The sequence below is a fragment of the Sorex araneus genome, chromosome 10 (assembly GCF_027595985.1).
Source record: "Sorex araneus isolate mSorAra2 chromosome 10, mSorAra2.pri, whole genome shotgun sequence".
NCBI classification, from domain to species: domain Eukaryota; kingdom Metazoa; phylum Chordata; class Mammalia; order Eulipotyphla; family Soricidae; genus Sorex; species Sorex araneus.
In genome coordinates, this window is record NC_073311.1 from 52,064,523 (window position 1) to 52,079,167 (window position 14,645).

General features: G+C 44.1%; 1 protein-coding gene across 1 annotated transcript in view; it reads right to left on the reverse strand.

Annotated features, from left to right (window-relative positions):
* Nucleotides 1–14,645, reverse strand: part of STYK1 (serine/threonine/tyrosine kinase 1) — a 42,152-nt gene that overhangs the window by 6,150 nt on the left and 21,357 nt on the right. The window contains exons 3-8 of the mRNA XM_055118238.1: nucleotides 12,909–13,057; nucleotides 11,497–11,631; nucleotides 7,833–8,108; nucleotides 6,621–6,802; nucleotides 3,850–3,933; nucleotides 1,631–1,839 (exon numbers count right to left, since the gene is read on the reverse strand). Of these exons, the coding sequence (XP_054974213.1) occupies nucleotides 1,631–1,839; nucleotides 3,850–3,933; nucleotides 6,621–6,802; nucleotides 7,833–8,108; nucleotides 11,497–11,631; nucleotides 12,909–12,972 (950 nt within the window). The 5' untranslated portion in view covers nucleotides 12,973–13,057. The remainder of the gene's footprint in view (nucleotides 1–1,630; nucleotides 1,840–3,849; nucleotides 3,934–6,620; nucleotides 6,803–7,832; nucleotides 8,109–11,496; nucleotides 11,632–12,908; nucleotides 13,058–14,645) is intronic.

The following is a 14,645-nucleotide window of genomic DNA, read 5'->3' on the forward strand; positions in this document are numbered from 1 at the left end:
TCACACGAATAGCTGTTAACTCTGATTTACTATATTATTTGTTTCTGAGAGCATACTGAACCAAAGTCAAAGAAATCCCCTCATTCTGCTGAAATTCCAGACTGTTTTTAGCACAAGACCAAGCAAACTTTATCACTTATCTGCTGTTGCCTCAGTGGATGTAACTACCCAAACCTAGGAAGAATATTAACAGATCAAGCCTCATACATATGTGAAACATGCATTTGCCTAAGCAAATTCTTAAGAAATGCATATTTCAGTATACTAAGGTGTGGAGTGAAATGCAGATGTGAGTGAAGTAGCAATGGAAATGCTCAAATTGACTCAGCATATTAACTGATATTCTAAATTTCCTCTGCTGCACATGTTTATGGTATGACATTGTGCATTACCTCCACATGCTTCCCCAAGCAATTGAGTTTTATAGTTTTAGAAGTCAAGTACAATTCTTTACAATTCTATTTATGCTAAACATACATCTTCCATTACATACTTGATTAAATCCTACATAAGCTGATTGAACATAAATGCAAAAAGAAGGGTTTCCTCTTGTTAGTTGGATTAAAATTAGTTGGATACTGTGAACATATTCTCTAACAATAAGCCACTGAAAGAAATTAGCATTAAATTTTGTAGGTGAGATTACCAAAGAAAAATGGGGAAATCACAATAAAATTCTGAAAATATTTAGGCACCAAAATTGTTCTCAGGGGCTGGAGCGATAGCACAGCAGGTAGGGCGTTTGCCTTGCACGCGGCCGACCCGGGTTCCATTTCCAGCATCCCATATGGTCCCCTGAGCACGGCCAGAGTAATTCCTGAGTGCAGAGCCAGGAGTAACCCCTGTGCATTGCCAGGTGTGACCCCCCCAAAAAAAAGCAAAACAAAATTGTTCTCAAGTTTCTCACTCAATTGAGGGGGGGACATTTTAATCTGAAATTCAAAATAATTCATATGGCTGCTATTTATACAGAAACACAATGTGTTAGTTCATGTAGCAGCTCTATGCTCATAGGAGAGACCAGCCCTCTTCTGAAAGAATAAGCAATATGCACTTTATGTTTGGAGTAAAATAAGCTATTCAAGATGTATATAGTTCTACCTATTCTAATAATCTCTGGTTTAACTGGACATTTAATTACTAGAACCACCTCCTCCAGACAAAAGGAATTAAGCTAGATCAAGTCCTCAGTTATGGGTGTGGATAATCTTTAACATTTTTTTCCCCAGGTTGGAAGAACACAGACTGGACCATTCTTAACAGAACTCTTAGAGCTAAAACGCAAACATTGCATGCAGGAAGCCCGGTTTGATTCCTGGCTCTATGTGCCCCCCAAGCACCCCTGGTTCTGTTCCAAAATAAATCTTCAATTATTTTTTTCTCTACTAAAGCTGGACAAAAGGAATACTGCAAAAGATACTTAAAAATCGAAACCATTTGAAAGGATTGCCGCCTAAGAGCCAGCATGATCTCTGTCACGTGACACACGTTTCTGCCGGCGGTTCCGTCCTGACTTCTGAGTAGAGATTGCACTCATAGAGATCATTGACAGTAGACCAGGTCATGTCCAGGGACGGGGGACACCTGGGTCAAGAAGGGTAGAGGTTCAAAGGGTGGGGACAAACCGTACATGTCTGCTCTGATCCCGGCTGGTCTCTGCAGAAGTCGCTCTGGGGCGAGCCACTTGAGAGGGACGTTGCGGGTGGATGAGATGGCCCCACGGGCATGAACTTCGTAAGCCAGACCCAGTCCGCAGAGCTTAGCGGTGAGATCGCTCTGGATCAGGATATTCCTAGCGGCCACATCCCCATGAAACAGTTGCTTATCCTGGAGAAATTCCTGGCACCAGAGATCACAAGTGGATCAAGCTCACAAAAAGACAAGGAGGAGCAGTGCTAGCTATCCTCAAATAAAGAATTTTAATTTATTTTGCTTTCTTTTGTTTTGGTTTGGGAGCCACACTTGGCGATGCTGAGGGGTTCCTGCTTGGGTCTGTACTCAGGAATTACTCCTGGCAATGTTCAGGGACTATACAGGATGCTCAGGAATCAAATCCTGGTTAGCTGAATGCAAGGCAAGCTGTACTTTCGCCCTGGCCCCAAAAAGAGAATCTTTTCCATTGCCAAACAATTCTCTCTAATAAGGAAGGAAATGTCTCTTCCAACTCATGATAGTGAATTAGACATGTTTATGTGTGTTTAGAATGATCAAAGAATGGAGCAAAGAATCCAAATAAAATTAATACTGGGGGTGCTGCAGCAATAGCACAGCGGGTAGGAGCATTTGCCTTGCACTTGGCCGATCCTAGTTCTGTTCCCAGCATCCCATATGGTCCCCTAAGCACTGCCAAGAGTAATTCCTGAGTGCAGAGCCAGGAGTGACCCCTGTGCATCACCAGGTGTGACCCAAAAAGCAAAAACAAACAAACAAACAAATAAATAAATAAATGCTGGGTTGGGAAAGTGTTTATCAAGCCCACATTCATATCTGGGTTTGATTTCCTCCCAGACAAGACCCAGCTAGAAATGAGAATGCAAGAAGATTCTGCAAGTTTCAGCATCAGGGAACAAAACTTGAATGAACAAATTTACATCGAACTTTAAGTAATTCCATTTTATCCCTAAAATAATTAAAGAGGTGAGTTTGGAAAGCAACTTTTAGATGAATCTAAATAATGACCAGCAAAGCCACAGAGTGACACGAATTCAATGTCCTAGTAGTAGAAAGTATTACACATTTTTCTGATAATTCTCAAACCAGGATGCAAAGCAGCGTCGCCTGAAAGCTTTCTCCTAATTTCCCTGATTGTTTTTGTTGTTATTGTTGTTGTTGTTGTTGTTCTGTCAGTGAGGATTTGGAACCACATGCAGCAGTGTTCAAGGGACAATGCAGTGTCAGGGACTGAACCCAGGGCCCAGGCAGGCATAGTCACACTCTAGCCCCTTGAGCAATCTCCTTAGCCACTAACTGCATTTTGATCCCTAGTACATTTTACATCTCAAGGTGGCAAGACTTATCAAATACTTAATATAGTAACTTCACGGATCCCTGATTTACTGCAGCAAATTCTGGGCTAATTTTAAATGAAATTATTGAAATAATGTCATAGAAGTAGTCACTCAATTTCCTGAGTAATTTTGGTAAAAATTCATTTTTTTTCTCTTTAAACCCCGAGTTCTTTTTTTACCTCTTTAAGTTGATTTAAAATAAGCAACTATCTCATGATTGTTCATCCCCATTCCTTCTTTTTCCTTTGTTCCTTATTGACTTTTTTTTAAGTAAACGTTTCCTATCACATTCAGTATCAAACTAAGTCTCCAACCAGACATGGTCTGAACTAGTTCTTCTTGTTTTTCAGGTATAAAATTGTATGCCTCCGTCTGGCTCTTATAACCTTTCACCAATTCAGTTTCTTTTCCCATATTTCCTCTCACCTTGCTTTTCTTTCGGTCACTTTTACATCAACTAGTATTAGTATATATGGGGGGGGGGGGGGCGGGAATCAAGAAAACAAGCTCTTGGGTTTTTTATCTTTAACCTTAAGTTGAATTAGTTGAATTATTTTCTACCTGCAATTACTGACTGTAGACTATAACATTGAAATAATTTCATGACTAAGAAATTGACCTCTAAAGCTTGAGTTCTGACATATTAGAATTAGAATGCCACCTAACTCCCAGCCTATATTCCTTATACTTTATTGAGTGTATATATATATGTATGTATATATATACACATACATATGTATATATAGTATGCTCTATTGAGAAATCCAAATATGAGAGACAGGACCAGGACCTCAAACACCAGAGGAGCAATAAAAGCCCCCACCATCTGCTGTCATCTTACCAGAGCCAGAAGCACCTGTTTCCCAATGTGATAGACTTGTTTTTCTGTGAGATCATAAAGAAGGCCCTCCATGGTCATTACATCCTAAAGAGAAAGAGGAAGTGGAATTATAATAAAATCACTCAAGCAGGTGGTGGGGGAGGGATAAAGGGCATAAATATTATTAAATGTAAATATTAAAGCTAAGGAAATGAAACAGAAGCCATGTACTCGGAGTCAATAAAGGCTAATACAACAGATTCCCAGATATGCAGAGAAGTACAATGATTTATTAGGCTGTTAAAACAAGTGTGTAGATGTAAAGCAAAAGCGAAGAAGAGTAAAAGTTAGGAAAAAATAAAAAAGACTACTCAATTAGTACAGCAGCAGTTTTACCCAAGGCAGTGTGTGGTTGGCATGTGTGTGTGGTTGTGTGCGTGTGTGTGTGTGTGTGTGTGTATGTGTGTGTGTGAAGCATACCAACTCAACACATTTTTTTTTTTTGCTTTTTGTCTCACACCTGGCAATGCTTAGGTGTTACTCCTGGCTCTGTACTCAGGCAGTGCTCAGGGGACCATATGGATGCCAGGGACCAAACCTGGGTCAGACTCATGCAAGGCAAACGTCCTACCCGCTGTACTATTGCTCCAGCTCCAACTCAACACATCTTGATTAAACACCTACAGTGTGCCAGATTCCATCGTAGGAACTTAGAATGCAATAGTCATCAAATAAATGTGTCTGGTTCCTTCCGGTGATTATAGTATGCCAACACATGTGGCTCTGAATCATTAATATGCTTATGAATTTATGGTCACATATCTATTAATGGTCACATATCTATATATATACGGATATATATAGATATGGTCACATGTCTATATATCCTGCTCAGATCGGGACTAGGCCTCTTCTGCCCAAATTCCCCATTTTCCAGTACTAGGCTGTCACATCCATGGACTGCCCCCAGCGCCATGTAATCCCATCAACAGCCAACATCCAGAGACTTTAAAACCAAGCTCCCAGAAGCGACATCTTATAGCCTAGTTCTCCCTCTAGGAGAACCTGGCAAGCTACCGAGAGTTTCCTGCCCACATGGGAGAGCCTCGCAAACTCCCCATGCCGTATTCATATGCCAAAACCAGTAGCAATGATGGGTCTCATTCCCCTGACCCTGAAAGAGCCTCCAATGCGGCACCATTGGAAAGGACAAGTAATGAGAGGCTTCTAAAAATCTCAGGGCTAGGATGAATGGAGACGTTACTGAGACCACTTGAGAAATTTGACTATCAACATGATGATGATGATGTTATCTATATAGCAGTATCAGTATTTCATTCTACTTCATATAGTCATGAAGGAAATGAAGTAGGGACCATCTGCTGATGGAGCACAGATGATTGTGTGCGGAAAATCGAAAAGTTTTTGATGAGCTCTCAAGGAAGAGTGCGTTGATTATGAAAAACAAAAAACAAACAGGAAAAAAGTTGGTGTACTGAGAAAAGCATGTGAAGACAGAGAGAAGTGAATTAGATTGGTGCACAAGACAAGCACAGATGAATAACCTTTCCAGAAGACTTAAATACTTGCTTGTGTTCCTATGGCCATCACTGGACGAAAGACATTAACAGGATGTCCTTTCCACAGGCATTAGGTATCATGATAACCAACAGATGGAGGTGGCTCTAGTGATTTTGCCCCATCTCACTGGTAATTGAGGGACTAATTAGGGAAACATAAAAGGGATGTATCGAGAAACGGGGAACTTGTATGGAATAAGATTTATACCAGCATTTTAGTGTTTTTTAAAATGTGTTTGATATGCAAAAATTTACTAGCTGGATTTCTCCTTGAGTCAGCCCTCACACACTAGTACACAATGAAACAGGGAAATTGCATGGAATAAGATTTACACTAGCATTTTAATGTATTTTCCAATATGCATTTGACATACAAAAATTTACAAGCTAGATTTTTTTTTCTTTGAGACAGCTCTCACACACTAGCACAGTATAAAGACAGACTTAACACTAAAAGCACAAATTTACACTCATTACTAACGGATGTACAACCATACACTGTGTAAATTATCATGACGACCACTCTTGAGTGCTTGCTGTCTCCCAATCACCACTGTTATGTTTTACATGCAGCATTCATTAGAAATTTAATAACGAGTTATTGCCAACTTTTTTTTTTAGATTAAAAATATTTGGGCTCAAAGAGGTGATTGATTGGCTCAAAGCTAGTCAGAGGGGTTGGAGCGATAGTACATCGGGTAGGGCATTTGCCTTGCACACAGCTGACTCAGGGTTCAATCCCCAGCATCCCATATGGTTCCCCCAGAACTGCCAGGAGTAATTTCTGAGTGCAGAGCCAGGAGTAACCCTTGAACATTGCTGGGTGTGACCAAAAAAGAAAAAAAAAATCTAATCAGAGTAGTAACTTAAAACCTATGAAATTTGAACTGGCCCATATGCATCTCTTAAACATACTTTACTCACAGTTAAAGGCCATTTAAGTTTCAGTTTCTCCCTCACCCTGGCTGTACGTCAAGCACTCCATAGCGACCTGCAATCACCGGCTGCCTTATGGGACAGAGCTGACCTAGGACATTTCTTTCATCACACAAGGTTCTGTTGCATGTACGGTGATACTCAAAATCACTCTTGGCTCAATTAGTGTTAGAGCATGCAAAGGCTGCTTTCTCATGTGTCTGGCTCATAGACAGCGAGGGGCTAATGAGGCAGGCGAGCCTTACCCTCCCCTCACAGCCCGGCCCTGCTGCTTACCCGGCGACAGGTCCAGAGGAAGCTGAGCAGGTCCCCCTGGGCCACGTCCTCCAGCACCATGAAGAGCGGCAGCCTATCCGTGCAGCAGCCCTCCAGCTGGACCAGGTTCGGGTGCTTCCCCAGGTACTGAAAGAAGTGGATTCGCCCTAAGAAATCCTGCGCCTCTCGAAGCCCAACTGGTTCTGTGGAAGGCAGAAAAGCCACAGGCAACAGCAGTCACCAACATGAATCAAATGGAAGAAGGAGACGGGAAGGAACCCCTAGTGACCATCCTCAAGACTCCCGGCTCATAGACGGAAGGAACTAGAATGGGGACCTCTGGGGCTGGAGCTATAGCACAGCAGATAGGGCATTTGCCTTACACATGGCCGACCCGGGTTCGATTCCCAGCATCCCATATGGTTCCCCAGCACTGCCAGGAGTAATTCCTAAGTGCAGAGCCAGGAGTAGCCCCTGTACACCACTGGGTGTGACCCAAAAAGCAAAAAATAAATAAATAAATAAAAGAATGGGGACCTCAATGTTACTGATCTTGTATCAATGATGGCAATGCTTCATAAACCTGTACTGGGTGGACTGGCGTGATAGCACAGCGGGTAGAGCGTTTGCCTTGCACGGGGCCAACCTGGGTTCAATCCCCAGCATCCCATATGGTCTCCCAAGCACCACCAGGAGCAATTCCTGAGTGCAGAAACAGGAGTAACTCCTGAGCATTGCTAGGTGTGAACCAAAAAGAAAAAAAAAAATCCTGTATTGGTTTACTGCCACCTAAACAGACAAGAGTATTAGTCATATTGAGGTAGTATCATTTATCTAGGTCTCTTGATTGATAGTCTTGCTTCTCCCACCCTGATTCTTTTTATGCATCTATGATTACTGGGGAAAATCATGAGAATCAAAAGAAAAAAAAGACAGAAATGTACTATCAGGGAGAAATAGAATATAGTGAAGGAAAATGAAGAAACAGTCTCAGTCATAGTCCAAGTAATCTTCCACATGGGAACCTCAGTTCTGACAGCCTCTACAGATAACCCTGAGCTAGAGAGAGTCCCCGGAGGAACATGTCTGCCTCCAGCTTGCACTGTCCTTTCCTGCGCACTCTGCCCAGAACTGGGATCACATCTATCTGCTGATTAAACTCCCCACAGGTGAAGCCTGTTAGCATTCACGGCCAGGGGTGCATGGTGGAGCGTCTAGCGCTTCTCCTTGTACCTTTTAAAGCTCTGAGGATGACACTCTTGGGTTTGGCAGGGTCCCCGGTGTACATCTGTGTTCGGTAGATGGACGCACAAGTTCCACTGTAGATCTGCTCCACGACATCCGAGAGTCGCTCCCGGGGCACCTGGAGCTGAGCCAGGGTTTGTGCGCTGCTTTGTAGAAGGCTTTCCACCGAAGTCGCCTCAAGTGGCACCAACACACTTCCTCCAGGTCCCGCGGCTTCCCTGCGTACATCCCGTACATCCGTCGATGGAGGCACAGGGGTAGAGTCTAGAAAAAGAGATGACACCAAACAGCTCTTCCAAAATGACCCCGAGAGATAGAGAAGGGCCCACCAAGTAAAGGGTGCTAGGAGGGCCCGCTCAGGGTGGGAGATGCAGGTTGAAAGTAGACTGTAGATCAAACATGATGGCCACTTAATACCTCTAAGCAAACCACAATACCCAAAAGGAGAGAAAGCGAGCAAAAGGGAATGCCCAGCCACAGAGGTGGGAGGGGGGGAGAGGACAGGATGGGGATGGTGGGAGGGATGCTGGGAATATTGGTGGTGGAGAATGGGCACTGGTAGAGGGATAGGTACCAGGGTTCATTGTATGACTGAAATGCAATCATGATCAATGTATAACTGAAACACAAGCATGATAGTTTGTTAAGTCTGAAACTGTACCTCACAATGATTCACTAATAAAAAAAAATTTTTTAAATGGCCCTGAGAACTCCAGGAAAGCAGAGCCCGGGACAAATTGGCAAGCAAGTTCCTCTTGCTACTTAGTCTCCAGCCAGTGAAGGGCTTCCTCCTGAAGCTTTCCTATGAACCAGCATCTCTACCAATCTTGCTAAAATTTTATAGTGATCCCACTACATCTGAGACAACTTGAGGTAGACCTTTGGGAAGTGGAAGGGACATCTCCTTTTCATCTTCCTTGATATTAGATAGTACCATTAGGGAAGTGTTTGCGTAGGTAGCTAAACCACAAATGGTAGTGTTCAAAGCTATGGTTGGTTCTTCTTTCTTAATGTTGGCTTAAAACTACACAAACAAAAGACTACTCCCTCCCAAATACTAGCCCTGTAGATCTGTCCATGCTTAGCTTCCAAGATCAGATAAGGAGAGATATGTTCAGGGTAGTTTGGCTGTAGGCAAAGGCAGATTTAAAGTGACATATGGACGGTGATGGACAGTCTTGGACACTTTTTGGTGATGAAAGTGCAGTATAACAGTACATCAATACACTATTTTAACCATGTTACCTTAACTACAATATAAAAAAATGGGGGGCAGGCAAAGAGATAAGGTGGGTAAGGCATTTGCCTTGCATGCAGCCAACCCAGGTTCAATCCCTAGCATCTCATACAGTTCCTGAGCACCACAAAGGGTGATCCCTGAGTGCAGAGTCAGGAATAACCCCTGAACACCCCTGGGTGTGATAAAAAAAAAAAAAGTGTTACTTTCACCTCTCCTTAACCAATTTTTCTCCACTGGAAAAGAGAACTTTTGCTTATATCCTGGTTCATTCATTAATTTATTCACTTGTTCAACAAATATAACCTCCTACATGTCAGTCACTGTTTTGCGTATTGGAAATTGGCAAGATCCAGATTTTAAGAAGATTGCTAACTAGTGACAGGAGAGAAGAATCGGTTAATAATACACAGAGTGATGAGAGTTGTAGAGGAAAACTGGACAATATGTACCCTCAGTGATGCTATTTTATGTTTGAAGGGCATAAAAGGCTGGTCTTCTGAAGAATACCTTGCCATTTGGAACAAACCAGGCTGGTCTGGTATCCAAAGGGCATTACAGGCAAAGGGAACAAGAGGCTCAAAGAATTGAGGGTGGGTCAGGGTTATGTGAAGTGACCACAGCTGGAACCAAGTGGAATTGTAACAGGGGAGATTCGGGCAGGGGGGGGCGCGGAGGGAGGGGTTAAGCAGGGAACTGACAGGTTTGGGTTATGCAGAAAACTGACAGAATTGACTCAACTCCTTCAAAAATTATTCTGGCTGCTCTGAAAATAGACCACAAAGGAGTATGAGCAAAGCAAAAGAAATGAGAGAAACGAGTTTGGAGCATCTATAATAGTCTGTGAACTGATGGCCATTTCCCACGATCCAGAGGACCATTGGGGAAGGGCGTTTGCAAGGGGATTTCAGGAACTTTGTTTGGGACTTATTACCGAGGAGATTGTACTAGATCGATGTAGGTGGTCTACTATAAGAATCTGGAATTCAGCAGGTCTATTCTCAGGGTAGAGAGAATGTTTTTGAACCCTCAGAAGACTGGAAATGAGGTCATTTCAGAAGTGGCTGAAAATTTAAAAGTCAAAGACTTTTCTATTTTTGAGGGGGTGAGAGGAGGGCACATCCAGGCGGGGATTGGAGGACCATATGGGATGTTGGGGATTAAACCTGGGTTGGGTGTGTGCAAAGCAAGTACCCTCCTACTGCACCGTTTCTCCAGCCCAAAAGTCAAAGGCTTTTCAAGAAGATTCAGTGCCAAAGCTTTTCAAATAATTTTGACTTGTAAAAGACTTGGCATGCCAAAAACTTGACATTTCTGGAGCAATCTTGCAAAGTTTGTAGAATAGTGTGACTAAAAACATTATTTCAGTAAATTCAGAAGCAAAAGTGATGAATAGAAGTAGCAAAACACAAGTCTAGAAGTCATTCTTGTAAGAGTAAATTATTTCAAAAATTGGGATAAAATTGAGCAAAAGGCTAGAAATCAGTACCTATAGAAATTCATATCACTGTCAGGATTTTTTCCCCCTTCTTTTTACTCTAAAGTTTCCTCTATGTGCTGATTTTGTTATGGGCTCAATGGTATTTTTTAAAGAACATGTTATAATCTTCTCCAAACCCTTTGAAGACCCCTCCCCAAGCATCTCTAGGTGTGTCCCAGGGGCCCCTGTGTTCACAAGGTGTAGCCTCACTGGGGAAAAAAAAAACAAAACTTTTTTTTAACTCTAATTGATAATTTCATTATCATTTTAAGTTTTTAAAACTTTTTATTAGAGAATCACTGTGATGTACAGTTACAAACTTATGAACTTTTGTGTTTGCATTTCATTCATACAGTGACAATTGGCCCATCCCTCCACCAGTGCCCATTCACCTCCACCAATGATCTCAGTATCCCTCTCACCACCCCACCCTGCCTCTGCAGCAGGGCATTCCCCTTTGTTCTCTCTCCTTTTGGGTGTTGTAGTTTGCAATAGAGGTATCGAGTGGCCTTCATGTTCCGTCTATGGTCTACTTTTAGTTCGCATCTTCCGACCCAAATGTGTCGTCTCATCATACATCCCAGAATGGCAGAATAGATCTGATAGCAGTGACCATGTAAAATGTCATCCTTTGAGGCTAGTGAGAAAGCTATCCGTTTGACCCAATAGGTCTTGCTCTCCAGTTCTGTCACATGACCAGAGATTTGATAATTACAGTAGGACAGAGAAAACACAAACAGGACACTCCTGCCTACTCTCTTCGCCAGCCCATAGGCACCTACGCGGGATTTCCTGGGAAAGAGCTCACCCCCTTTCCACAACGCAGAGGCGACCCGGGCGGCTTCCACTGAAGAGACACAAACCCCCTGCCTAAGACCTTCTTCTCCTCCATCAGCATCTTCCTGAGTTCCCGCCCACCCCAGTTTGAACTTTACCTTGCGGTCCAGGAGACTGGCACTGGACTCGGTGTCCTCTGATAAAAAGCCACAGGATGATGGCAAGAGTGATAATGAAGACGGCAATAAAGAAGGTTGGGACCACGATGATTTCATACTGCTGTTCCTGGAGCACTGGGCAGGAAGAGAAGAGGGTGAGCCACCAGCCCCCTCTGACCCCCAGGCCTCAGCTCACTGTCGCCAAAATACCATCTCTCCTCCTTCTTCCCCCCGACTTCCATCCAGTGTAATCGCTATTGGACACAAGTCTCCAGTGAGAACCTAGTGTCCTTGCTCCTTAGCCCACAGCCTGTGCGCTGTATCTCCAAAAGGAGGTGGCACACTGGGACTTCTGATTGGTCGGTTCCCCCTTCAAGACACAGGCCTGATTACCTTTTCCTTGATCAACACTGTTTTCGTTTCTACTGGACATCAAAAGAGTCCCCTGTTCGTTCTGCTTTTGCTTTTGCTTTTTGAGTCACACCCGATACTTCTCAGGGATTACTCCTGGCTCTGCACTCAGGAATTACTCCTGGCAGTGCTCAGGGGACCATATGGGATGCTGGGGATTGAACCCTCAATGGCCATGTGGGGGGCAAAAGCCCTCCCCGCCGTATTATCTCTCTAGCTCGAGTCCCCTGTTCTAATCATGAACAGCCGAGCAGCCAGGGAAGTAAAAACTGCCAAAGACAGACTGCAATGCCTGACTTCTTCCTCCCAACTTCCATTCAGTGGATTTGCTATTGGGCACAAGTCTCCAATGACAAACCCAGTGTCCTTGCTCCTTAGCTCACGGCCAGTGCTCTCTATCTCCAAAAGGAGGTGGAACATTGGGACTTCTGATTGGCCGGTTCCCCCTTCAAGAAAATGGCCTGATGACCTTTTCCTTGATCACCACTGTTTCATTTCTACTGGAAACCACATCCTTTTCCTTCTAATGATGAGGGAAACAGTCCCCTGTCCTCAACATAAACAGCCAAGCAGCCAGGGAAATAAAGGCTGCCAAAGGCAGACGGTCACACCTGCCTACAGGCTGTGCTGGGGACACCCTCGAGACAGTGCTCCTTGCTCGGTGACCGCAGAACATACCCAGAGCAGGAGGTCCTGACCTGCTTTGGAAAGAACAAGCCTGAGACTCTCTGCACCTGCCCTCTCCTGCCTGTCTCCTGCAGACGCCCCTCTCACCCCATCCGACACTGTAAAATTCAAACTCCTGATCTTGTCCAGGTTTTCTGATTTAGGGGGTCAGCGAGGCACCCCGTGAGTGAGAAACCCGAGTCCTGCCCACCGTCAGAGGCTGCCGCTTGGTCCTCCTCTGGCTCTCGGCGGGATCTTCCACCCACTGAACCCACCCAGGTCTTCATCCGTCATCTTCCCATCAGCAGGGAGGCGTCCGTGGTGCCCGGACGTACCACACAGCTTGTCGCTGAGACTGCAGCCCAGGAGCGCCCGCATGGTGCCCCTCTCCGTGCCCATCTCCACACGGCCGGCCGCTGCTAGGCTTCACCGGCTCGGGGTGTGCTGAGGACAGCTGACCGCAACTCCCAAGGACTGAGACGTTCTGGGAAAAGAATGTTAAAGGAGCACAGAAAAGAAATTTTTCACTTTTTTTTCATACTAATGAAAGTTTATGTAATCAGAGCAACATCATAAATGATAAGCCAGAAAACGTAGCCATAGCATATTAATCTGAATGCATACATAACTCCACATCAATTAATATAAATTAATATTACTATTTATAATATTCCTCTGCTTTTTCTTGGAGAGCCCGGCAAGCTACTGAGGGCATCTTGCCCCCACAGCAGAGCCTGGCAAGCTACCTGTGGTGTATTCGATATGCCAAAAACAGTAAAAAGTCTCACAGTGGAGACGTTACTAGTGCCCGCTCAAGCAAACCGATGAGCAATGGGATGACAGTGATACAGTGATTTCTAATATATACTACTCTATACAGATAATCAGATAATCCTTAGTAGATATAATCTTTTGTTGTGACTCACTTATTTTTAAGACAAAACATTTCATTGCATTTAGTTGTTAATTCAGAAAATGAATAGTTGGCAGACAGGTAAATTATACATTTGATTTATTTCTCTGAGGCAACTTCTCCTTCCTACAGCCTCATGATCCATGATCTATGATTTGTTATGACCCTTCATAAGGCCACAGATGAGTGTCTAGTTAAAAGGTCGGTCATTACCATAACAAAAACTATACATTAAAATAGAATGTTATCTCTTTTTCTGTTTCTTTTTTCCCCTTTTGGGTCACACCTGGCAATGCACAGGGGTTATTCCTGGCCCTGCACTCAGGATTCACCCCTGGCAGTGCTCAGAGGACCATATGGGATGCTGGGAATCGAACCCAGGTCAGCTGTGTGCAAGGCAAATGCCCTACCCCCTCTGCTATTGCTCCAGCCCCGATCTTTTTTTCTGATCTCAACCTGGTGAAAGTTTCAGGAATATCAGCGCAACTAAACTACAAATAGCTATTACAGCCCTTCTGAAATGTAGTTTGACCTTATAAATCAGTTCACTGTTTCAGAGAAATTTGTTTAATGTCCATAAAAGTGAGATCCCTTGGCAGAGAGCTGGCTGAGCAGGCTGGAGTGCATGCTTGGCTTCCGGAGAGCCCGGGGATCCCTTTTTTAATGTCGCATGGTGCCCCTAGCACAATCAGGAGTGACCTCCAAGCACCGAGCCACAGAGGGGGTGAGGAGGAATAGTCCCTGTATGGTTGGAGAAACAAAAAGCATCAGAGACAGAGAAATTGTACCGGGATTGAGATGCTTGCCTTCCACTCCTTCCTTCCCCGCCCATCCGGGTCCCTGGCTGTCACACCCACGAACTGCACTTAAGGGTATTAACAGCCATGATCCAGAGACAAACAAATGAATCTCAGAACCGAGCAGCTCACTACAGAGATTTCTCTGGACTCTAATGAATTAAAATTGTGGAATTCCAGGAGCATGCGGCCACTTTCGCCATGCTATTTATAACAAGCAATACAACTGGGCTAGAGTGATAGCACAGCAGGTAGGGTGTTTGCCTTGCACTTGGCCAACCCAGGTTCGATTCCTCCACCCCTCTTGGAGAGCACGGCAAGCTACTGAGAGTATCTCGCCCACACGGCAGAGCCTGGCAAGC